General features: G+C 29.9%; 1 protein-coding gene and 2 long non-coding RNA genes across 3 annotated transcripts; 2 read left to right on the forward strand and 1 right to left on the reverse strand.

The window, feature by feature from the left end:
• Positions 1 to 781, forward strand: LOC105793707 (LOB domain-containing protein 12). Its single transcript, XM_012622551.2, has 2 exons — positions 1 to 221; positions 369 to 781. The coding sequence occupies exons 1-2, from the start codon at positions 66 to 68 to the stop codon at positions 726 to 728; spliced, it is 516 nt and encodes a 171-aa protein (XP_012478005.1). The 5' UTR covers positions 1 to 65; the 3' UTR covers positions 729 to 781.
• A 10,188-nt stretch (positions 782 to 10,969) lies between these two features.
• Positions 10,970 to 12,479, reverse strand: LOC128042879 (uncharacterized). The gene is made up of 3 exons (XR_008198389.1): positions 12,409 to 12,479; positions 11,847 to 11,928; positions 10,970 to 11,186 (listed from the first exon to the last, which is right to left on the reverse strand). It is a non-coding gene; the product is annotated as an uncharacterized LOC128042879 (long non-coding RNA).
• Positions 12,480 to 20,112: 7,633 nt separating this feature from the next.
• Positions 20,113 to 21,359, forward strand: LOC105792441 (uncharacterized). The gene is made up of 2 exons (XR_001133302.2): positions 20,113 to 20,529; positions 21,039 to 21,359. It is a non-coding gene; the product is annotated as an uncharacterized LOC105792441 (long non-coding RNA).
• Positions 21,360 to 25,678: the final 4,319 nt, after the last annotated feature.

Here is a 25,678-nt window from a genome sequence, read left to right on the forward strand (position 1 = left end):
TTGGAATCATATATTGAGTTCTCTTCTTTGGCTAGTATCAGGAGATCATCAGAGAGGTAGAGAAAATGGGAGGTTCTTCACCATGCGCCTCGTGCAAACTCTTGAGGCGTCGCTGCGCAAAGGATTGCATCTTTGCTCCTTACTTCCCTTCTGATGACCCTCACAAGTTTGCTATTGTTCACAGAGTCTTTGGTGCTAGCAATGTCAGCAAAATGTTGCAGGTTTCTTTCTAAATTCCTACGCTATATATTATCATTTACTTATAGAAATGCATGCTTGGTACATGTAGTTCCAAAAGTGTCGTCTTTTGTTTTGGTTTGGTTGAATTATACAATGTATATGTTGTTGTAAATCTGACTTACATGCAGGAGCTGCCGGTTCAGCAGAGAGCGGATGCTGTAAGTAGTTTAGTTTATGAAGCAAATGCAAGAGTGAGGGACCCTGTATATGGATGCGTGGGAGCCATATCCTACCTTGAAAATCAAGTATCACAGTTGCAAATGCAGCTGGCGGTGGCTCAGACGGAGATGCTTTGCATTCGGATGCAACAGGAATCGGCCTTGCCAATGCCTATGCCAACTCAAATGCAACAAGATGACAAGTCCTTCCTTGCAGCCACTAATAACTTGGATAACATATCCCAATACCTCAACTTCGCTTCTTCTTCTTCTTCCAGCAATGTAATCCAAGATCCATCGGCTCTCAAGAGAGAGTCTCTTTGGACTTAAAACTCTAATTAGCTTCTCTTCCCTTTGTTCAAATGAACTAGTACGTTTTTTTCCCCTCATTTTTCTTGGATATATTTGTATAGCAATACAAAGAAAATAATCCTCCATGGCAACTTGAAGTACGAGAAAATCATATTAAGTATTAGCACACCCACGGCATGTAAGAAATATATAAAAATTAAATGACTTTAAACTTTAGAAATTAAGGTCTCACACTATAATAATATTTTATATAAATATATAAAAAACCAAAATATTTTCATATAAATATTTGTTACTTTGTAAAATTATAAATTTCTTTTTTTATCATTTTTAATTCAGTTGATGTCATTTTAACTTGTGTGATAATTGAAATATGGATCTAAAACTTAAGGTTGAATGTAAAAAGCATGTATATTAATTTTTATCGAGACATTAAATATAAATTTATAAAAAATAAAGAATAAAGTATATTAATATTACTATTTCTTAATTTATTCTAAAACGATTTAAAAAATTTAACCATTTCAAAGGTTAGAAGAAAATTCTTATTCAATTTAAATCAATTTTTATAATAATATTTTAATTTATTTGTTTCTTATATATATATAATATACCAAATAGAGGGAAATTGATTTTCTTTCACCTCGTTTATTTATTTTTTATTATAATATTAGTGGTCCTCGGATAAGGAATGGGGTCATTGTGGGCATTTTGTAATGGCCCATTTGATTCTCTTTCGGCCCACAACTTAGAAGTTTCATGGCGGTCTTAGACTTAACCCATGAATGAGAAAAAAATTTAAAAAAATCAATTAAGTCCTTCAAGTTAAATTTTTAATCAATTTGGTCTTTTCATCAACAAAAATTCGTATCAGACTGTTTATTTATGCAAAAATATAAAATAAAAAATCAATTAAATCTTTTAACAAGGCGGCGGATAGGATGGATTAATGATAAGATGAAGATAAGGGCTAATTAAAATAAAATAGATTGAGAGAACAGAGAAGTGAAAGAGTGTTCCTCCTTGAAACAAGATGTTTTACTAAAGACAATTATGTAGGAGAATGGCAAACAATCCTTCAAGTTTAGAAAATTGAAATTTCTTCTCAAGAACTCTAGGGTATTTTCATTAACAAACTAAATTTATAGGCACCTAAGCCATACAATTCAAGCTACCTCGAACTCTTTTAGGTAAACGTAAAATTCATGGACAAAAGTTAAAGTATATCCTAACTCTTTATCCATTAGAATAGAGGCTATTAACTCATACTAAATCAAAATGCATTCGTCTTAAAATAATGGACTAATTTTTGTGATTATTTATCATTTAAATAATGCTAAAAAGTAGCTTAAAATAATATTAAGTGGGCCTATCTATAAATAAACTATTTTAACCCAAATGACCTAAATGAAGCCTTGAATTAAACTTAAACAACCCAAATGACCTCATTCTCTATTAAATGTGTGCGTGGCTCATCTCTTCACATTTGGGTCTCTTGCAGGCTTATTAAAAACGTCCATTTAACCGCACTACTTGAACTTACATCCTTGTAACAACATGAAACACTATCTTGAATGTTTGACCCTTCCAATCTCTTCTTTTGAAAGTCTTTTGACACTCATTCTAGTACCAACACATTGAGTTGAGCTTTCAACTGCTTAGCTTTAGATCGAGAATATGGGCCTTGTGGTAAACTAAGTCCATCACATCCATGGGCTCAAGAATAACTTTTGATATTCATATCACCTTTCAAAAATTATTATCAGATAATAATATTAATAAATTATTATTCTAATATCAATTTAGTAGTATAATTAATAATAATAAAAATTCTCAACAGTTTAAAATTTCAAGCTCACATTCTAGAAAGGAGCTAACAGTGAGTACATCTAATTATGAATTATTTTATTAGTTGTTTGTTTGGGGGGCTTTCTTAGAGAATAAATCTACGATACAATATTTCCTAACCAGCCCAATTTACTCCAAGCTTACTTTTCCAAGATGTACATCTTGTATGCACTCACTTTCACTCTAACCCTTCTCACACAAGGCTCATAACCACAAACACCAAGTAGTTCCTCAATTCCTCAAAGTAGTATTCTTTTGCGTCTACATGAAGGAGGATTCCAACGACTTTTATAGGTAAAACCTTGATGTAGCTTCAATTCATCTATACTTTTTTAAACATATCCTCTAATTAAATGCCAAATATTGTCTTCTTATAAAAATCTTTTATCCCTTCTATCTCATCTTCTTAGATAGATTCTTATTAAGTCTTCAAAATTGATCAAGAGTTTTCCAGATTAAAACTCTACTCATAAAGCATGTGACCAGCTTTCCTAATCCAATGACTCTTTAAGAGATCAACTAGTTTTATTTTTACATATTGATCCTATATTTGTTGCATAACACGATTTTAGCCTAAATAGCAAAATTATAATAAGTCAAAGTTCACAACTCAAGCAAGTAATACGATTCCAAACTAGTATTGCAACACTGCTCATACAATCAATGTTCTAACAAGGGGAAAAGGTCTAAGTTTAGAGGTTTGGAAGTCTTGATTACACTTGGCAATATACTTCCTTATTTGCTTGACTAAATGGGATGAGAATGTGTTGGGCCATATCCAAACTCAAAGGTAGAGCATCGATCAGAGCCATAGGGATCCCTACAATTATTACCTTTAGAAAGAAAAAGATTAGTAGGCATTCAAAAACATGGAGATTCAAGCGCGCAGGTTACTTGAGAATGACGAGGAAACAATAGCTTTTAAGGTCGCATGATCTCGGCAACGGTAAAGCAGACACTATTAATCTTCCTGTGGATGCTTGAAAGCTTAATTAGGTTCTGTTTGCTTAGTTTATTTGATGTAATTCTAAGGGGGTGCTTGGTCCAAATCATATTACATTGTTATTGGTAATCTTACATTTTGGCATAATATTTCAAGTTTGGTTCATAAATATTTTGAGCCGATAATCTTAATACCATCTATCCCTTTAAGTAATGTAGTAATATTCACTTAATTTTAACTATGATGTTGAATTTGGCATCCCAATCAGATAACTAATTTTGGATTTTGTTATACATGTTGTCCCTTATGGCTAACAGTGTTAAATTTTAAATATGAAATGTGTTGTTTGGGATATTATTTTAGATAATTTTTAATTTTATTTTTAAATAAATTTCATAAATATATTAAAATTTTAAATTATCAAATTTCAATAATTAATATTTCCCAATCTATTGGAAAAATTATTTATTTAAGCAACATCTAGATATGTCATTAAATAAGGAAAAAGTATGAGAATTTCATGTGCTTATAATATATATATATATATATATATATATATATATATAAGATATCTCAAAACTCTTTCCTTTTTCTTTTTATTTTCCGTCATTTTCTTCACCAAACAGGTAACAAAAGATCTTGCTCATTTTTTTGCATGGAAGTGAAATTTACCCAAATTTTTTTTAAAGAACTTGAATTAAATTCTAAACAATTTTTCATGAAGTTTCAAGAAGAAATAGTTTGAACTACACAATATATTGAGAATCAAAATCTGATACGAGCTAAAATTCTATGTATAGGTCAGATTGTAAATACGAGGGTCATTAAGAGAAAAATTGGGATGCGAATGTAAGGCCATTACTGATACAAATAAGAACGTAAGGTTGTTATTGCTAGATGAAATGATAAAACCATTGCTCATAATTAAATTGTACTTCACTCAAGGCAGTGGGCATTTCTTTAACCACCAACTAAAAACAATAAAAATTTAAAACATAAGAAGTTTGTTTACGCAGTTCGGTTTCTTTACTTCTGCGGAATCTAGTTCAATAAGAAATATCTTGTAATATCCCAAGTATCCCCTAAGTCGAGAATGATATTAAAATTGGGAACATATGTGTGCGAATAGGCGAAGGTAATAGAATAGAAATTACAAGTGTTTGAAGTGAAGGTTAAGTGATATTGAAGGTAATTGAAAAGACGTGTTTTGATAGAAATACATCTGGGGTATATTCCACAACTTAGAAGCAAGAAATTAGTAGATAGAAGTGAAGAAAACTAAAAGAAAAGAGAAGGATAGTGATGAAGTTGAGAAAGAAATGGAAGAGAAGCAAAAGAGAATAAATTCTTGTCAAAAGAGGTAAGCTTTCATATTAACTTTACTTACATCTCAATGAGTTAAGTTAAATATGTTATGAATTAAATGCAAGATATGTAAATTTTAAATGAAATAGTAGAGAGAGCATATTTGAAGAAGTATGATTTGTAGAAACACCAAGTTTCAAGTGAAAGAGAGAAATATGAATTGTATTTTGAGAAGTTTGAAGGTAAAGAAATGAATATGATATCAACATATAAATATAAATGACTAAATTGAATAGTAATCAAAAGTATAATGATTATGTAACGACCGATAGTCACAGGTGTCAGAAAGTGCATTTTTGGGACTCTGTTTTCATAAATTAGACTCGTAAATATTTATTAGAAATATTTACAAAGTTAGTTGTGTAGTTAATTAGGTTTTGGTTAAGTAAATTTGCATGAATTAAGAGTAATTAGGTAAAAGGACTAAATTGCATAAAGGGTGAAAGTTGAATTATAGATTAAAAAAATTAAAGGGCTAAAGAAGCAATTATGTCATTGTCTTAAAATGATGGGCCATAAGGTGTATATTATTATAAAAATTTAAAGTTAAAATATATATTATAATATTATAATATTAAATCTTAATTATTAAATATATATATTATATTATAATAATAAAATAAGTAATAAAAATAAAGAAAGAAAGAAAGAAAGAAAGAAAGAAAAAGAAAAAGAAAAAGGGAAAGAAAGAAAGGAGAAAGACAAGGCTAGGGGTTTCAAAGTTTCCAAGTTCTATTGGTTAGTCAATTTAGTTCTTTTTTTCCTGTAACTTTATTTTTTTGGAATCCTGGTGTTAAATAGTACTCGAGCTATGCCAAAATTTTAGAAATTATTGAGTTTTTAAGTGTTGTTAATGTTGAATAATGTTAGTATTAGGGATTAAATTGATAGATTTTAAGTTAGAAATGAAAAAGGATTGAATTGTAGAATAAATTGTAAATTTTGAGTAATAGGGACTAAATAGTAAAAATTATAAATTTAGGAATTTAAGTGAAAATAGGAGTTAAATTTAGTCTAAAGTGGAATTTACATGAAAATAAGGAATTAAATGTGAAGAATAAAAGTTAGTCTCGATTTAGGGATTAAATTGGAATTTAGGCAAATATTGAGTAAAATTGAAATATTAAATATAAAATTTAATTGTGTTGTATTGATGAATTTTAATTGTTTTAATTTCGAGCTAACGTCAGATCGGAATCCTCGACTAAAAAGGGAAAAGATAATGTCGACAATGAATACCTTGGAATTTCTAGTTTGTATTTCTAAATTTTTATGTTTTTAGAATCCTAGTATTAGATACTACTTAACCTATGTTGAAATGTTAGAAAATATTGAATTTTAGATGTTGTTCATGTTGAATAATTTAAGCATTTGGGATTAAATTGATAGAATTTTAAGTTAGCAATGAAAAAGGATTGAATTGTAAAATAAATTATAAGTTTTGAGTATTAGAGGCTAAATTGTAAAAATTTTGAAATTTAGGATTTGAGTGAAATTAGAGAGTTAAATTTAGTCTAAAGTGGAAATTGGATAAAAATATGGAATTAGTTTTGAAGAAATAAAGTTAGTCTCGGTTTAGGGACTAAATTAGAATTTAGACAAAAGTTGAATAAAAATTGAAATATTCAATGTGAAATTGTATTGTATTGATGAATTTTAATTGTTTTAATTCCGTAGCTAATGTCGTACTGGAACTCTCGACTAAAAAGGGAAAAGATAAAGTCGACGAGGAATAGCTCGAAATTTCTGGTTTGTATTTCTATAATCCGAATCTAATTATTAATTGTTGTATTTTAATTAAATGTTATGGTAAGTGATTAAGGTGCGAATTATTGTGTTTTACAATTTAAATGGATTGATTTAGTATGTGATGAATTTATTGAATTTATACTGATTGAATTGGTATATATATTGAATATATTTATTATTTGAATTGAAATGAATATTGGTTGTATTTGGAAAGTGAATTGAAACACTATTATCTATATCGAGCTGAGTTGGATATAGATGGCATGCCATAGGATTAGAAGAGTTCAGGGATTTCTTCGACTTTGAGTCGATGAGACACTGGGTGTCAATTTATTACTTCAGATTAATTCGATGAGGCACTAGGTGTCTATTTACTTCAGTTTAACTGATGAGACACTGGGTATCAATTTATTAATTCGAATTATTCGATAAGGCTCTAAGTGCCAAACTGGTGTGTTTTGGTTGGATCCATGTATCCGTCCGAGTCCGAGTCATGTTAATAGGGGTAAATGAATAATAAAGTCTTATAATTGATATTGAAATGGAATGATATGAGAAATTAAGTGGAATAGTGAACTGAATATGGTATGGATGAAGCAATTGCGTTATGGATAAAGCAATTGTATAAATGAAATGTGATTAAAATTGTGAAAAACTATTTCTATAGCAAGTGATGGAAAATTTAGTATTGTATGGTTTTAAATGTTCAATTGTGCTTAACATTTTATTATACATATTATATTGTTTTATTTTTAAATATTCGGATTATAGAAATACCACTGAGTTTTTACTCAGCGTACAGTTTTATTTTTCGTGCGCAGGTTAGGCATTTAATTTTGATCATCGATTCAGTATCCAACAAAGATCCCAAACTCAAACGTGGTGATGTTTTTCCTTTTGTGTCGGCATGTACCTAAGGTGTCTAAATATTAATCATTTTATGGATTGATTGTAAATAAGATTATAAGTTAATATTGGATGGTTATATACATATAAATATGTGTTTATGTTTGAGGTCATATTATGACAAGTTAATGTTTAAATGACATGAAATAGGTAAAATAGATTGAATTTGGCATGTTTACAAATTAGATTTGAATGATGTTTTTATTGATATGTTTTGATTATATAATTGTGGTACCTATGAGGATACATTGGTAAGACACCTAGGATGATTGTTTTGACATATTTTGGAAGTGTTTAATTGTGTTTTGAATTGGTTAAACGAATTGTTTTTGAGTTACTTATTGTTTAAGCTTGCAGGGAATAGTAAACTTGTTGTTAAAGGTATATTTTGAGTCTACACGGCCAGACACACAGGCGTGTGACTGGACCTTGTGAGACACACGGCTAACACATGGGCGTGTCCTCTACACCTAGGAAAATTTTTGAAATTTTGCGAAAAATTCCTGGAGTACCCGATTTAGTCTCGATTTGTTTCTAACACGTCTTTTGGGCCTCGAGGACTCAAATAAGAGACATTATGTATGAATTTAATTGGTTTTTGACTTGAATATTATGTGATATCAAAGTATAAATTTATGTCTGTTTGATCGATAAGTTTCGGTAATGCTCTGAAACCCTATTTTGGCGATAGATGTGGGTTAGGGGTGTTGCAGTTATATTGTTTTGTTTTTAAATATTCGGATTATAGAAATACCATTGAGTTTTACTCAACGTACAGTTTAGTTTTCCGTGCGCAGATTAGGTACTTAATTTTGATCACCAATTCAACATCCAACAACAGTCCCGATCTCAAACGTGGTGATGTTTATCCTTTTGTGTTGGCATGTACCTAGGGTGTCTAACTATTAGATATTTTGTGAATTAATTGTAATGAGATTATAAGTTTAATGTTGGTTGGTTATAAACATATAAATATGTGTTTGTGTTAAAGCTATATTATGGCATGTTTAATTGGTGTTTAAGTATTCATAAACTAGGAAAATGGATTGAATTAGGTATGTTTATAATTTGGATTTGAATGATGTTTTGATGATATGAAATAATGAAATAATTGTGGTACCAATGAGGGTACATTGGTTAGGCACTTAGGATGATTGTTTTGACATGTTTTAAATGTGTTTGATTGTGATTTGAAATAATTAAACGAATAATTTTTGAGTTGCTTAGTGTGCAAGCTTGCAAGGAATGACAAACTTGTTGTTTAAGGTACATTTTGAGTCTGCACGGCCAGACACACGGGCGTGTGATTGGGCCGTGTGAGACACAAGGCTAACACACAAGCATGCGAGGCCATTTTGAAAGGGCACACGGCCTGGCACATTAGCGTGTGGCTTGGCCGTGTGACCCAAGTTAGAGAGCTACACAGGTACAAACACGGGCTAGGGCACGGCCGTATGCCCCTATTTCGAATACCTACACTGCCTGAGACACGGGCGTGTCTCCTGACCATGTGAGTCACATAGCCTGACCACATGGCCGTGTGAACCCTGCAGTTTTAAAATTTTTTATTATTTTTCGAAAAATTCTCTAAGTTTTCAAATTAGTCCCGATTTGTTTCAAACATGTATTTTGGGCTTCGAGGGCTCAAATAAGGGACAATATGTATGAGTTTAATTGGTTTTTGACTTGAATATAATATCATAATAAATGTTTGAAATTTATGTTTGTTTGATCGATAAGCTTCGTCAATGCTCTAAAACCCTATTCCGGTGACAGATGTGGGTTAGGGGTGTTACAGGTTATGTACGTTTAAATGAAAGTTAATTCAAAGAACCATGAAAAAGTAAATATTATCACTAAAACAGTTTCTAGACAACATCAGTAGCTTAACCGAAAATTCACCAAAAACTTTAGAAGATGAGTTAAATGATGAACCAAGTATGAAATTAAATTTTAATGAATTTAGTTTTGTACAAAAAAACGGTGTAAACATTGGGATTGTATTGAATGGGATATATGCATTTTACAAAGACAATGTTAAATGAATTTTGGGATTCGCTGTTCTAACTTTGAAAAATCATTAAAATTCATACAAAAATAGTTAGGAGATGAATTTTATATGTCTAAAAATCTTAATAAGTCTAACTTCAAAAGAAATAAATGACAATGTTATACGGATTATGTACAAAAGATAAATAATATTAAGTTGTAAATGGTTAAAGTTGTCTAGTAGCGAAATAGGGAAGATTTGAAAAGATGGTTAAATATTTACATATATATATGTATATATTCATGTACATATAGGATGTGGAATAGAAAGGAGGAAGAATAATAGAAGAGTTGTAATGATAAGAAGTTGATACAAAAGATGAAATCGCTAATATGTATGAAAAGTTAAAATGAACTTGTGAATATTAGATTGACCTTTAGTGAAATTTTAAGCTTAAAAAGAGACCAACAATGGATGAGAATAAAATAAGGATGTTTAGATATTGTTTCTAAAATGTTTACAACTTGATTTGTGGATCCCTTGTTCCAGGTCTCGAGACATAAGAGCCAAAGTGTCGAGATAGTCCAATTTCAAATCTAAAATACTATAGTCCGAAAATGTGACAAGTCAATTTAAATAACCTTAGATAGGGCTAAATAATGAGTAGAATGTGAATGAATAATTTAAACTTTGTTGAGGTGATTGACTCGAAAATATGACATTCTTTGCTCGGGTTTAATTACAAGCTCGAGTTGGTTAGTAAACTTTTATTAAGTTTACAAGTTTATACTTTGGTCACTTAGTATTTGCACCATTATTCCATAACTTGATAATCCAAACAATATCAATAACAACTCAAGCCCAAACTCTAGTAAAGCCATTGTTGTCCCCGTGTCTCTCTTCTGACTCAACCAACTCAGCAACCTTTCCTACTTAATCCGATCATCACTTCTTCTGTAACACCCCTTACCCGAGACCGTTGCCGGAGTCGAGCACGAGGCATTACCTGACTTAACTTACTAGTTCGGAGCATAAAAATTTGCTTTTAAAATTAATTCACTCACGTCTATTCAATATGTCGCTAAAAAGGAATCTTAATACCCTAAATCATGCAATAAAAACGGTTCGGGTCCAAACCGGGAACATTAAAAATTTTCCGAATACTTAATCAAATTAAAACAATTTATTTCACTATTCACAATAAAACTGTCCACCTGCGCAACAGTCACTAATTTAATTATAACTCGAGTTACGAAACTTGAAATTTAGATCCGTAAATTTTCCCTAAGACTAGACTCATTCAGCTTTAATTCTATATCTTATTCACTCTCTAATTCAATTTCCACCATTTTTGGTGATTTTTCAAAATCACGTCAATGCTGTTGTTCAAAAACGGTTCCATTGCAAAATTTTTACACTTTTATAATTTATTTGTATTAACTATCATTTAAGCATACACAACACAAATCACGTTCTTATATAACCAATTCAATAGTTAATTCATTATCGAAAATTTACTTGCTACTCCTTAGCCATATCATAAGAATACACACAAAATGACCAAGTCCCAATACATGCCATATAAATCAAAAAGTTGTTTAACAAAATCTACCAGATTAAATCTGGATAGTGTGATCGTTGATGTAGATCTGATCCTCCGAACATATATATCAATCTACAAGAAACAATAAACACACACAAGTAAGCTTGTAGAAAGCTTAGTAAGTTCATAGGCTAATAATAAAATCTTACCAAAATTTCACTAACAATATTAATAAACAAATAAAAATTCAACATTTCCTGCCAACCACAATCTCAAATAATGAATTTACTTAATCGAACTCAATATCAGATGTCAACTTATATTCTAACATTTAGCTTCAATTGCATTTTTAAATATTTTTCAAATTAAGGATCGTCTTACGGATTTGAGTACATCGTTTTCCCGGTGCCACGATTTGCTTGAATATTTTACAATGCTATAACTCGGTATGGTTTCCTTCACTGAAATACCATACCTACTTTTCACAACTCAGTATGGTTTTCTTCATTGAAACACCATACCTACTTTTCACAACCCAGTATGGTTTTCTTCACTGAAACACCATACCTACTTTTCACAATTTTCCATGGATTCACCATGGACTTATTCGCCAATTCATCACTGATTACCAAACGTATGTACTCAATCCTGCGTATCCCTTAATTTAAACTAACAATCTCATTATTTTCTCATTTTTACCATAATCATAATTCAACAAAAATATACAAATTGATACAATATGTCATTCCCACATTAACAATTAATCATAAAAGTTCAGCCGTATGAACTTACCTGGGCCAATTTGTAGGAGTTGTAAAAGTTCAAATACTAGTTTGATACTTTCTCTTTCCGCGTTTATCTTCGGATTCCCGATCTATAATATAAAATTTTCCATTTATTAGCATCTAATTCAATACTAATTCATTTCACCATTTATGCCTTTCAATTTTCAAAATTACACTTTTACCCCAAAAATTTACAATTTTTTACAATTTAATCCCTACTCGCTTAACACTTTAATTGAACAAATTTCTCCTCAAATAACACTTTTCTAATCATTTTATACTACTGTACAGCCTTTTATATTCATAATTTTAGTACAAAACCCCAAATTCTAACTCTTTCACAATTAGGTCCTAAAAATCATTTTATGCTAAAATCACTTAATAAAATCATAATATAATGAAATTAAAACTTCAAATATATATTAATTCATCATAAACTTCCAGAACTTATTCATAGTAACTTACAAAATCACCCATGGAATCAAAAACTAATGAATTCAATAGTTGTACCTAGTTGTAAAAGTCACAAAACATAAAAATTTCAAAGAAAAAGTAAGAATTTAACTCACATGGTATAAAAATATGAGAAACCAGCTTGTTTCAGACCTCCTATGGCGTTTTTGCTGATAAATTATGAAGAAATCTCTAGATTTTTCACTTTTGTCTTTGTTTTATATATTTAATTTGTAAAGTTTCCAATTTTGCCCTTGTTTCTCCTTACTTTCTTGCTGATTTTTCTTGCCCAACCGTCCAACCCATATAATTGGGGCCTAATTGTCTTTTAAATCCCTCCTTATTAGCCACTTAAGCTATTTAATCACAATTTAACAAATTTTACACAATTTTCAATTTAGTTCTTTTTAATTAATTGACTATCCAAACGTTAAAATTTTCTAACGAAACTTTTATACTAACTTAATGACACTCCATAAATATTTATAAATATTTATGGCTCAACTTATGAATTTGAGGTCTCGATACCTCATTTTAGACCAATTTACCTATTAAATACTTTTTAAATCACAAAATTCACTAATTCAAATTTTTTTCTAAATTCACACTTGACCCATAATTATTAATTTATTAAATTTTAAAATTCACTGATCGGATTTAGTGGTCTCGAATCAGTATTTTCGACACCACTGAAAATTAAGCTGTTACATATTCTTCACCCAAATTCATAAGCCAATAAAATATATAATCAAAATATTCATACACCTTACCTCAAACCAACAATCAAAGCAAACACAAATACTAGAAAATAAAAAAGAAAAAAAGTCTCATGTTTCAGCCAAAGCTAAAGAGAACCTAGGGAGAAAGTTTGTTGGGAAGATGAACATCCATTTGATGACAGTGGACAGAGATCAAAGAGCTTCTCCTTTAAAGTTTCAAATTTAAAGCTACGAAGTTTGAGGTCATTTTAAGAAAAATTAAATCATAAAATTGAAAAAAAGAGAGAAAAAGGTTTAATTCTATATGTTTCTTTATTAGAGGAGGAGGTTAGATTGTGTTAAGATTATTAGAATACAACTATGAAGGTGATCGCAAAATCTCACTACATAATTTCTATACAGTTTAATGATAAAGTTATAATAATTAAAATATAAAATTTACTAAACATTTAATGTAACTTAGGAATAAATTAATAATTTTGATTAAAGTATATATAAGGGACATTAAATTGATCTCCAATGAGAGGAAGCAGGGGTAGGACCCAGGATCCCAAAACAGGCCAAAAAGGATGTATGGTAGATTTGACTTGTTGTGTCAGAGTCGGACTAGGGAGGCAGATGAAGAAGTGTAAGAAACGGAATAAAAAGGAGAAATATGACGAAAAAGACCAGGTTTTGGTTTTTCCGAGTGGAGAAACATATTATTAAAGAAAAACAGGGGATTTAATTGAATTTCTGAGAGCATTCATATTGGTGTCCCCAAATTTTAATAAATGAAATCCAGAACTAGAAAAGGAAAGAAAGAGACAAATTAAGGCCCAAGGCAAAGGTAAAGGCCCCCTTCCTCGAAGCTGGAGAACCTCAGCTGGGGACCTGAGACTCTGTCACCTTCTTTCTACACACTGTACTGAAACACACAAAACGAGAATAATAAAAGAGTATATTATAATGGCGAAATAAGAGGCTATCGCTATAGGGACTTAAAAGTCCAAACACAAACCCCTAATGTAACAGAAACAGGTCTAGGAAAAGGGGTATTGATTGTTGAAATGCATGGTGCAAGTGCCGAGGCATCCATCCATCCCCCTCTGGCTCAGAAGAATGACTAGGCCCCTCTTCCCTTTCTTACACCCACTTGTCAGCGTTGCTCCTCACCCCACTTTGGGCATCACTCATTCTCTCTTTCAAATCCCACTTATTATTTTATTTATTCTCTCAACATTTTTTTTAATTATTTTATTTTTATGAAAATAGAACTTTTTTACCTCTGCTAAATTCTACATTCATCAACTTCAATTCAAATGCTTATAATCATGAACACTAATTTGGTTAAATTCAAATAAATACACACCATTCTTCATATATTTTAAGAGGTATTTGGTTAATGGAAGATAAATTTGGTAAAATTATTATAAAAGTAACGTTTTCCAGTACAATGTAATTGAAAATTTGTAATATAGATTAAATTCCAAAAATAGAATAATAAATTTTTTGAGATTTTTTTGAAGTAATAAATATTAAAATGAATATTTCACTTTTTTTGAGTTTTATATTTTATAAATCTTCTTCTTCTTCTTCTTCTTTTAATTTTTAAAAATATTAAATATAGATGGCATGAAAGATGATTGTTGGATGGGAAAAGCTCAAGGTTATTCTTGTATCCAATACATATTCTCTGAACATTAAGGACTTAAAATGAGATATCGTATTTTCGTATCCTTACCCCATTTCCCTTGTCTTTTTGTGTGTCGGACCTGACATACTTGTAAAGCTTTTAATTTTGTGTCTGCCTTCTTCAATAATTGGTCCCATCCCATACTGCCTACTTCCTCTTTTTATTCAATTTTCAATTAACTTTTCTTTTTTCTCTTAATTTTTAAAATTTTCTTTTAACTTTTACTTATTAAATAAATAAATTCATTTTTAATTGAGGATTAATATTAATATTGTTACTAATACAAGAGTACGTAAGTTCAAATGCGTTAAAGCACATTATCTTTCTAAATATTATATCGAACAAATAAATATAATAAAATCTATAATAAATTGTTCAAAAAGAAAATCAATTCACTTTTTTAAAAATTTGAAAATGAAAAAAATCTAATTTCTATTTTAGATAAAATTTGAATAGAAATAGTATTTTGATGATTAAATAAATAACTGTCCAACTAAAACATTTTAATAAGTTCGATCAAGAAAGTTTTGAACTATATATTTTAAAAATTAAAATTTTTAATTAATCTTAAATTTCATTATTTTGGAACGAAAATGTACATGTCATATCAACAAAATAAACGGTCTAATTAAAAAATAAGTTAACAATATTAATGGTAAAATGACCTCTTGATTTTAATAAACTTTTGGTTAAATTATGTTTCAATTTTTATTCTTTATCCATTTAAAATTTAGTCTCTTTATTTTTTTAGTCGTTTATTCCCTTCGTTATAATGTTAACTTTTTTTTGTCTATTATAAAATTTTTTTTTTGTTATATGAGTACAAAGTGATTTTTTTTAAAATGTTACAATAACGAATTTAACTAAATAATTTTAACTAGGGGTGAGCATTTGACCGAATCGAGTGAAAAATCGAGTTGACGAGTCTTATGTTATCATCCTAACTCGGTTTGAAATTTTTTCGAATCGAGTCAAGTGAAATGAAATTTGAGTCAAGTTGAATCAAGTGAAATTGTTTGAGTTAAATTAAAAAAAATTAAACATGTTAAATTAAAATCTTATTACAATATAACTAATTCTATATTAGAGCACATAAATTTAAAATCATATATATTTGAAAACTTTTTCAAAGCAAAATAATAATAAAAATAAGATACTTTAGTATGATAAACTTGAATCATTAATTAACTTATTTAGGTCCCAAAGTTATTATTTTGGAAAAATTTTAAAATTTTAACTTCCTTTATATATTCTTTAGAGAATTTTGTAATTTTGTTGAGAGAGACCAATTTACTTAGTTTTAAAATTAACAAGGACAAAAGGGTATTTACACCAATATGTTATTCAAATTATTTGAGTTATTTGAATTGTAAAATTCAACTCGCTCAAACTCGAATAAATCGAACAAATCGATTCAATTAACTTAAAATTGATTTTTTCGATTTTTTAATCAAATCGAGTTTTACTCGCTCCTAATTTTAACGATGTTAAGAATTAAACATGAACTTAAACCCAAAAATAAAATAAAATTAAATTATAAATGTACAAGTCTCCAAAAATATAAATTTAAGTTTTAACATAATATTTCTATACTTGATTATAAATATTTATTAATCTACAAAATGAATTTTGGTAGATGAAGAAGGTAAGTCCGCTACTTTACATAATAATGATAGATTGAATCTAATTTATTGATTGAGTGTTCACCTTCTTTAATAATAGCCTGAGTTTAAATCACAGTTGTACAAAAATAATAATGATAATTTTATACTTCTACAAGTATTATAATTAAAAGAGTTTTCACATATTATAATTAAAAGAGTTTATTTAACTCAATTATAAAATTACTATAAAAATTTAATTAGTAGAATTATTTAAAACTTTTAAACGATATTTAACAATGTTATATATTTTATCTATACTATTATTAAACTTTTGGTTAAGTTAGTGTCTCGAGTTAATTGATTAATCAAGAAAAGACTTTAAAATTATCTTTTAAATAATGATAACTATTATATTATAATAGCATTTTATCTTCCAATACTTTTATTATTTTATATATAAAATATCTATATTATTATTTAAACTCTGCGTTGGTGTCACAAGTCAATTTGAATACCAATTTACTTAGAAACTATTATATTACTCTTACATATTTGAAATAAGTTATATACTTACAATGGTATTGTTATCTTTTACATTTTTTTATAAAACCAATATAAAATTTACATATGTTGATATTTGAACCCATGCGACCAACATCTATAAAATATATTTCTTACCATTTCAACCAAAGCTTATGACTATTTTTAATGTTGAATTTTTCTTTCGCCAACATGATAACATTTTGACAACATGTTAAATAATATTACCTAACATGACAACATTTTAACTAACTATAGAAAATTGACAATACGATCTAGAAAGCAATTGAATGTATTTAATATTCTTGATCATATGTACTATTATTATTTTCAAACCTTACATTTTATTATTATTTGTATGCTATTTTAAACACACATGTATTCTATATACGTAATTTCTACTCTCATATGCATGTGATAAAACTTTTAGCTCAAATGAAGTAGCAAAAAATAAATTGAGCGACTAAGAATCAATCTCAATATTAGTGGAAATTTAAATACAAATATTTCACCATACCACTTATGATTTATTCAATGAATAAAATTTACATAAATATATATTTTACGTGACATAATCTAATAGATAATTATGTTGTCTAATAAAATATATATAAATATATATATATTTTTTTGAAGTTACAATAGTTCCAATACAATCAGCCATTACAAGCATAAAATTGAATAAATAACTCAATAATGAATAGACTAATTAGATTAAAAAGAACCCACATAATTACATAATATGAAACTCGAACTTAAAACTTCAAAATTTCCAAAGCGAACCACATTTTCCCCCTAACTTCCTACATTCTTTGTTTTTGCAATATGAATATGTTCTCTCTCATGAGTAGAACCTCCAATGGAGCTTGAATGGCTCTTGTTTGGCCTTCTTTTGAATCTTTTTCTTGTGGGTCTTATTATTATCTTCCTTTCTTTCTTTGTCCTACACATTTCTATTCTAACAACTCACATCTCGCGTGACTGGCGGTAATTGTGAGAAATTAGGTTAAGTTCGATGTTGATAAATTAGACCTCCTCATATTTCTCAAGAAATTGTAATTCTACGCCGTGTTCATTATTTTGAGAAATATTTAACTTCTTTTTTGAAGTATGGGAAATATTTATTAAAAACAATAGTTAATTGGATTATAACTAAGGAAACATGTAGACTTTACTTGAAAATAGCCAACCAAGTGACACACCATATGTTCTTGAGGTGACATGACACCAAAGAAAAGAGAACATGCGCTACCTTGTGTAGTTATGGAGTTTGAATCTCTTGATGATGCATATTGATCACAATCATGTGCCAACTCCATCTAGTGCTCGATTTTGTAGATCGCACAAAAAATTGGATGATGAGATAAAAAGGAAATTACAGCTACATTGTGATGCTGGAATTAGACCAAGCAAATCATTTCATTCAATTGTCGTAGAGGCCGGAGGTTACCATTTGATGAATAAGATGCCCTGAATTATATTGGAAAATACAAGCGGTTGAAACTTGAGGGAGGGGATGCACAAGCTTTATATAATGACTTCTCCAAGATGCAATTGAAAGATTCAAACTTTTATTATGTGACACATGGGCAGATGCAAGGTCAAGAGCTGCTTATCATTGTTTTGGAGATGTAGTGACTTTTGATACAACATATTTGACAAATATATATAACATGCCTTGGAGTAAATCATCACAGCCAATCTAGTTTGTTAGGTTGTGGGCTACTTGCAAATGAAACAACAAAATCATTTGTTTGGTTGTTCAAGACATTGCTCGATGTATATCAGGTTCTTATATATCCTTCTGCCATCATGACTGATCAATGCAAAGCGATTGAAAATGCAATTATTGAAGTTTTTCCATCATATCACAGGCTTTGCTTATGGCACATAATGGATAAGCTTCCTCAAAAATTGAGTGGACATCATCAATATGAGTCAATTAAAATTGAGTGGACATCATCAATATGAGTCAATTAAATTGGCACTAGAGGCAACGATGAAAATTCTTGGATATGAGATGCTTCAAATTTATGGCCTTGGTGGAAACCAATGGCTCTAATCAATGTATGAATTGCGACAAAAGTAGGTGCCTGCATACTTAAAAGGCATATTTTTTGCTGGTATGTCCACTACCCAGAGAAGTGAGAGCATGAATGCTTTTTTTTTTTTTTTTATGGTTATCTGCATAGAAAAATAACTTTGAGTGATTCTGTTAGTAAATACGAGTTTGCACTACAGGATAAGCATAAACAAGAGGCAAGAGCAGATTTTGATTCTAGACATGCAGAACCCGTGATAAAAACGAGATGCTGCTATGGGAATCAAATGTCTAAATTATACACAGTTGCTATTCGAGAAATTTCTCGTAGAAGTGGAGGAAATGTTTTCATGCTTTAATACAAGAGAAGTGTGCAGTAATGGATCCATCAAAACTTTTTTGGTGAAAGCACGCTGATGGAGTGACATGTAATATGTCTTTTGGGTGAAAGTAGCCGAATTTGAAGTTTTTTATAATTGTAAAACAGAAGTGCATTGCATATGTAATATGTTCAATTTCAAAGGCTATTTGTGTAGGCATGCATTATCAGTTCTTCATGTTGAAATACCGAATCAATATATTTTGTCACGTTGGAGAAAGGATTTCAAGCGTGTAACTTGTCTCTCGAATGTTATGATCTTGGACAATCCTACAGAACAGTATGATTATTTATACATTAAGCAGGCTCTTCAAGTTATTGAAGAAGGGCTTTTGTCTGAAAAACACCTTGAGGCGACGTCACATGCACTAAAAAGATCACTTGATAAAGTTTAGCTTGTGTTAAGGCAATGATTATATTTTAAAAACTTTACGTCTATTTTGCATTGCGTAATGTTGAATTTTTAATTCTAACCATGGATTAATATTTTTGTCTATTTATGAGGAATTTTTCAACTGTATTTATTTTAAAAGTTGCATCTAATAATTTGAATTGTGTTTTGAGTTTGGATTAATCCGAAATGAAATTAAGTGATATTATATTATTTCATATGAAATTAAAGTATTATTATATAAAATTTGAATTATATTTTCACGTGTTTATTTTGATGTCTTTCCCATAAAATTTTAATTAATAATTTCAAATTTAATTATAGTTTTCATTAGATGAATAATATGCATACTCATACTATAAACAATTATACGTAGAAGTATGGAGTGTGAGGGAATAGTTCTCCAATTAGGCGTTGAATGAGAGTGGCTCTCTCCCTTATATAAATACGTGCTGCCAACCCCATCTTCTTTCCTTCCTTATCATGTGAGAGCTTTGAGGTATCTATATCACGGTCTCTAGAGACGTATTGACAAGTGGTGGTAGCTTTACCCAGCTCTTCTTTGGAGGTTACAAACCGAGTATGGGAGAATCTGTAAAGCTCAGGAGGGATAGCGCCTAAGCTATTTCTTTCTTTCTTTCTTTTTTGCAGAAATATCATCTGCGGCGCTATCTATCCTGAGTTTCATGGGTTCTTCCTGCTATATGTAAATATCTGGTGTGGTAGCTTCAAGAATGATCAAAGTTGGTATGTATGTATGTATGTATCTCCTTATTCTGGATTCTATTATGCCATATCTTGGGTTCTGCATAGAGTATAACTCTCTGACTCTTTCTTTTATTTTCTTTTGAATAAGCAAGGATGTGACTATGCGAGTGATCTTTGGAGGTATCTCATCTGCAAAATCCAAAGCAGATAATGATTTTTTCTGTTCTAGATTTATCCTCGTTTCTCTAAGAAATTGTTGTGAGAGATGATGGATTTTTGCTTTATTCAAAAGGCTGCCTCTTGTTTTGTTTTTAACAGCATCTGGAGGGTTTGTACCATACTGCCATGTCTTGTTTCTAGGTTACATCATCAAGTCTTTATAAAAGGACAAAAATCATCTCAAACCAAACCCAACACATAAGAGTTTCTGGGACAAAAATCATCTCAAACCGAATATGCATTATATCAAGATGTATATGTTTTAGAAAAATAATTACTATTGGTAAATATCTAGATATTTACAAAGCAGCAATCATGCATGCATGTTTGTTAAATAAATAATCATGGGTAGATAATTAGTAAAAGTGTGTCGTTGTCCAGTCTTCATCTTGGTCCTCGTCCTTACCCTTTCCACTTATTGCTTTGATTATTTATATTTGCCATTAACCAAGTTATTTCATGGACAGCAGACAGGAGCAGTGATATTCAAACCAAAACTGTGTTTTGTGACAGATGTTGGTGGCTAGGGTTTTATAATTTGAGTTAAATGGCTTACAGGCTTTTAGTTTCAGTGGACGTTGACTCCTTTCACACTTCGTCCACACCACGGACTCGTCGCTTTCTTTACTGTTTCAAAACATCAAATCTCTCTCTAACTGAAGCAAATGTGATGAATGCAAATGCATATATATAAATAATCAGTAATTTTCTTTTATATTATTTTATATGGTGTGTATTATAAATGATGGTGAGGTTCCATTTTTTTTATGAATTTAATTAATTGATGTACATATCCGGTTTCTTTTGAGATTTAATAGTTAGCCAAGTGCAGGGTTGGGCTGAATTCAATTTTGAGTTGAGTGCCATTGTTAAGCAATTTGATCCCAGTTAGGGATACTGGGTGCAACTGTATAGAATCAACCAACGGGATCATCTTTATACTCTTTCTCCACTAAAAGCATTACCAACAAATTTCGTAAATAAATATTTATTCAAGTTTATCATTTTCATTAAAGAATTTATCTATTTTTACTTAGAAGCGAATCTAGAAATATTTATAAGGGAGACCGAGATATTTATATAAAGTAAATATGTAAAAGTAGGCCCAATCTATACTTTGAACAATGTATTTTTAACTTGGAGTTAATATTGATCACCTAAATTAACATTTAAAAAAACAAGATACGTTAAATGTTTAATTTATATTATATATTGCAATTATTTAAGTTTATTTTTATCAAATTAATATCTAAATACTACTTTGTATTAATTTATTAAAATAAATAAATAAAAATATTATCAAATTAATATAAGAAATTATAAATTATATAAAAAAAATCAAGCTAAAAAACGTTTGAGGGGCCAGACACAAATTGTCAAAATAAAAGTTCAAAAAATTTTAAGGGATTTAAGGGGTTAGCCAGCCCCTAAGTTCGTCTTTTGTTTCTATTGATAAAAATGAGTATAATTGACGGAATAATCAGATAATTATACATGTGCTATATATACCTCATGCTGATATGCATAGACTAACTTTTAACCATAAAAATAGATGAAAATTTTCAATTTATTTTTTGATCTAACAAATAATAACTAATTTATCTATTTAAAAAAAAAAAACACTTTCATGAAACATTTACTCTCTCACCATATATGTTTGAATGTCAAATCCGTCAACTACTTTATTCATTTTAAAAATAGCATATGGAAGCAGGACATAGAAATAAAGAAGCGGATAAATGGTGGTAGTAATATTTGAAAGGGTAGAGAGTTAAGATTAAAGATGGGGTGGAGGTAGGTTTAAAAGTATAGTAGGGCCGGAGAACGTGGCAGTGTCAGAGGCAGGACTTGAATATCCTTGCCTTAACACTGGACCAACCTACCTCATATATACATCCAGAAGATGGTTACTAATTTCGAGGGGCTATGCAACTATAGGGATGAATTTAATGTCCCGTTTATTTCACTCTCTGACCACCAACCACCACCACCACCTTACAGGAATATATGTCCACTTGCTCAGAATGATTTTGCCCCTTTAATTTAAATTAATATCTACACGTATATTGATATATCAAGCTACCACAAACTCAGGCCGGAGATGGGCTTTGCTCCATGTGCTAGGGAGGGCAATGGGCAGAGGCGGACTACGGACTTCGGCCCCAACAATTTTATATTTCATATATTAATTTAATTTAAGTTAGTCTCTTAAAATAAATTTTATATTTTGTTTATTATTTAATTTCACGTTTCGTGGAAGCTAAAACTGCAAATTATTAAAGTTACAACTAATTAATTAACTCAATACTTTAAATATTATAAACATTAAATTTAATAACTTAATTCAAATCTTATTAATTAACTAAACTTAAGTACTAATTAGCCCAAACACAAATTTCACAAAGTGACATCCAAGGACACAAAACTTCAACTTTTGTCAATATAGGCAAAGTTGGGATAAAAGTAAAGCAATAAGCAAAGTAAGGAGATAATTAACACACAATATTTGTTAATGCAGTTCGGATTCACCAATCCAACTTTGTGAAGTCTCTCTTAGAGAATGACTTTATTTCACAGTTTGTTCAGATCAACTATTGGCTAAAACCCAGACTAACCTTACACCAATGGGTAATTGCAGTCCCAGTATTGAATCCAAATTGTTACAAATCACTATCCCCAAAATAGCTCACAATACAATCAATAAAACTCTCCAATAAATACTAAAAAGAGTACCACAAGAAATATCAAAACAAAGCACAACAAATACTAAAAATTGTCTCTCAAGGACACAACCTGTTGTCTATTTATAGGCTCCTTAAATTATTCATCCAGTCGATTTTGATAAGCATTTAAACTCTCATCTAAAAACTAGATTTATCACTTGAAACATCTTGAATAATTATCCCTTAAAAATTTTCATAAACAAGCTCCTCAGTAGCTCCAAATACTTTAAAAGATAAGGATAATGATAGAGATGGTGATAAGCTATAAAAGTAACATATTTTTAATCCCACTCTTGATACGTTTTTGGATGATTTATTATGTAAATTAGTGAATTTGATGCTCTTAATCCTTTAAATTCATGTTTCTATACTTAAGAGAGCATTTGGGAGCGAAAGGAGCGAAAAACGAGCCAAAATCGGGCAAATAGAGCTGTTTTCAGGATCCACACAACCTGGGCATTTCCACACGAGCTGGCCACACGCCCGTGTGCCAACCTGTGTCAATATCGCACCCTGCTTCCCAAATACGCAGAAAAACCCAATTTTTAGGCTTTTTGAGGATTCTAAAGTCTATAAATACCAATTAGAACAAGACCTAAGGGGGCACGCAAAGAAGATTGAAGAAAATCACTCGAAGAATGCCATCGGAATCAACTCAGAAGCGGATCTCCTTCAAGATTGAAGATCTCCATTTAATTTACTTCGAAGTTTTATTGAGTTTCTTTATGTCTTGTTGTTATCCTAACTTTGAGATGTTACTATTCAGGATTATGAACTAAATTCCCTAGATACCTAAGGAGGATGAAATCTATGATGAATCTTATTATTTAATTTCTATTTTTACGCGATAAATACTTGATTCTTGTTCTCAATTATGTATGCTTATTTTGTGTTTTAATATTTTCAAGATAGTAATTCATGTTTAATGTGCTTATTTCAGTGAAGCAAAAGTCCCTGTTTAAAAGTAGATCTAGCATAATTGAGTGGAGTTGCATGTAATTCTAGAATAGGACTACATAAATCTACCGGATTAGAGTCAAATCTAATAGGGGAATCCATAGATCGAGTTAATGCAATAATAAGGGTTTTAATTAGAAAAAAGATTTCAATTAATCAACCTAGAGCCAGTTATTCTTACTCTCGAAAGAGATATTAATATAATTTAAGGATTTCTACGGATCAGGACACAAGTGAATAAATCGTTTAATTCAGATTTATAATAATAGGTGAAGTCTAGGTGGATTCTGTCCTAGGTATTGTCTATCTCATTGATTATCTTCGATTATTTTCCTATTTTATTCTCTGTTGCGTTCGTAGTTAAATTAGATTAGTAAATTTAGATTAAAAACAATCTCTTCAATTTATCGGCTAAATAATAGAAAAACGGTAATTACTAGTACTTTTAGTCCTTGTGGATACAATATTCCCTACTCACCATAACTATACTATTGTTCGATTGGTGCGCTTGCCTTAGTCGTATTTATAGTTAGTTTAGTGACCATCAAATTTTTGGCGCTGTTGCCGATGACTAAAATATTAGGAACACTTGATTTTTATTAATTTAGCCATTTATGTTTATTGCATTTTATTTTTGTTTTTATTTTAATTTTTGTTTTCTAATTTTTCTTTTATTTGCTTCTGGCAGCCCCTTTTAGTTTATGACTAGAAGAAACCTGTCGGGACCATTACTGTTTGACAGCGAAATTGAAAGTATAGCTCGTAGAAATCGTAGAGAAACAAGGCAGAGTCGACAGAGTATAGTAGACAAGCAGGAGGACATTATTATTACTGAGGAGATGGGTGATAATTAGAATAATCAGCTACCTCCTGCGGTTGTTGCAAATCCTGCAAATTCAAATCCTGCCCCTCGTACTATGTCATATTTCGAATGCACATAAGTCATATTCGCATAAATAAAACTAATGGATGATTAAAATTTAACATACACTATTAATCATAAAAAAACACATACATTTCACTTGCATATATTCATAATTATACTTAAACAAACATGTCACAAAGCCACAAAAAAAATACATTAAAAATATTAAGCATGAATTATACACTATCACATCTATTCTTTTTTAAAAAAAAATCATTCAAACAAAATATACTAATACATTGCCATTTACCAAGCACTCAATTCGGCTAACCCATTTAATTCTATAAAAGTTAGATCTAAACACGCATCTCTCAATTAACTAACTTTACCCAAATTTATCATGTATATTATTTACTAACCTTAAGCTCATTTAAAAGACAACTACACATCATTATATAAGACCAAAACATACTTATTTGTCTATTACAAGCTTGCGCATGTGTGTATTCCAAATGAGCCACTTCCGAACATCCATATTTCACTATCACTACAAAGCTAAATAATA

Source organism: Gossypium raimondii, chromosome 8 (assembly GCF_025698545.1).
Source record: "Gossypium raimondii isolate GPD5lz chromosome 8, ASM2569854v1, whole genome shotgun sequence".
Classification (NCBI taxonomy): Eukaryota; Viridiplantae; Streptophyta; class Magnoliopsida; order Malvales; family Malvaceae; genus Gossypium; species Gossypium raimondii.

What these genes read in the sequence shown, in the direction of transcription:
- LOC105793707 (XM_012622551.2), top strand. Translation starts at nt 66, where the DNA reads ATGGGAGGTTCTTCACCATGCGCCTCGTGCAAACTCTTGAGGCGTCGC. An exon ending in ATGTCAGCAAAATGTTGCAG is followed by an intron (nt 222 to 368) that starts GTTTCTTTCTAA and finishes ACTTACATGCAG; the next exon opens with GAGCTGCCGGTTCAGCAGAG.